This window comes from Formica exsecta, unplaced genomic scaffold (assembly GCF_003651465.1).
Source record: "Formica exsecta isolate Colony F162 unplaced genomic scaffold, ASM365146v1 C16277222, whole genome shotgun sequence".
Taxonomy (NCBI): Eukaryota; Metazoa; Arthropoda; class Insecta; order Hymenoptera; family Formicidae; genus Formica; species Formica exsecta.
In genome coordinates, this window is record NW_021845120.1 from 1 (window position 1) to 492 (window position 492).

General features: G+C 42.9%; 1 protein-coding gene across 1 annotated transcript; it reads left to right on the forward strand.

Moving 5' to 3' along the window:
* Window positions 1-7: 7 nt before the first annotated feature.
* On the forward strand, window positions 8-487 carry LOC115242925 (fatty acid synthase-like; the record flags this gene model as incomplete). Its single annotated transcript, XM_029819919.1, has 1 exon — window positions 8-487. A coding segment is annotated over one exon (480 nt), but the record flags the coding sequence as incomplete, so codon positions are not given.
* Window positions 488-492: the final 5 nt, after the last annotated feature.

Genomic DNA, 492 nt, shown 5'->3' on the forward strand with positions numbered 1-492 from the left:
TCTGTCAAGAGAAACGGACGCATATCTAGCGGGACACAAAATCGACGGTCGAATTATTCTTCCAGGCGCCAAACTCGCACTGATAGTTTGGAAAATTTTTGCAAAACTACGCAAAATTAATTTCGAGAAACTGCCGATAATTTTCGAGAATGTGTGGTTTCAACGCATTACTTTCCTGTCGAAAAAAAAACCGATCAAATTATTGGTAAGAATCTTCGAAGAAACAGGTGATTTCGTGGTCTGCGAACTCGATACAGTAATCTTCAGTGGAAACATACGCGCTGCCGAACGCGTTGAGAAAGATCTGAATCGGCCTCTGCCTCTGCTACCCATACCGCCTACCTACAAAGAGCTTTTATTACCGTTGAGCACCGAGGACGTTTATAAAGAACTAAGGCTGCGCGGATACGAATACAGCGGTTTTTTTAAAGGGATAAAATCCAGCGACAGTTATTGTATCGTAGGCGAGTTATTCTGGTTCAACGAATGGTC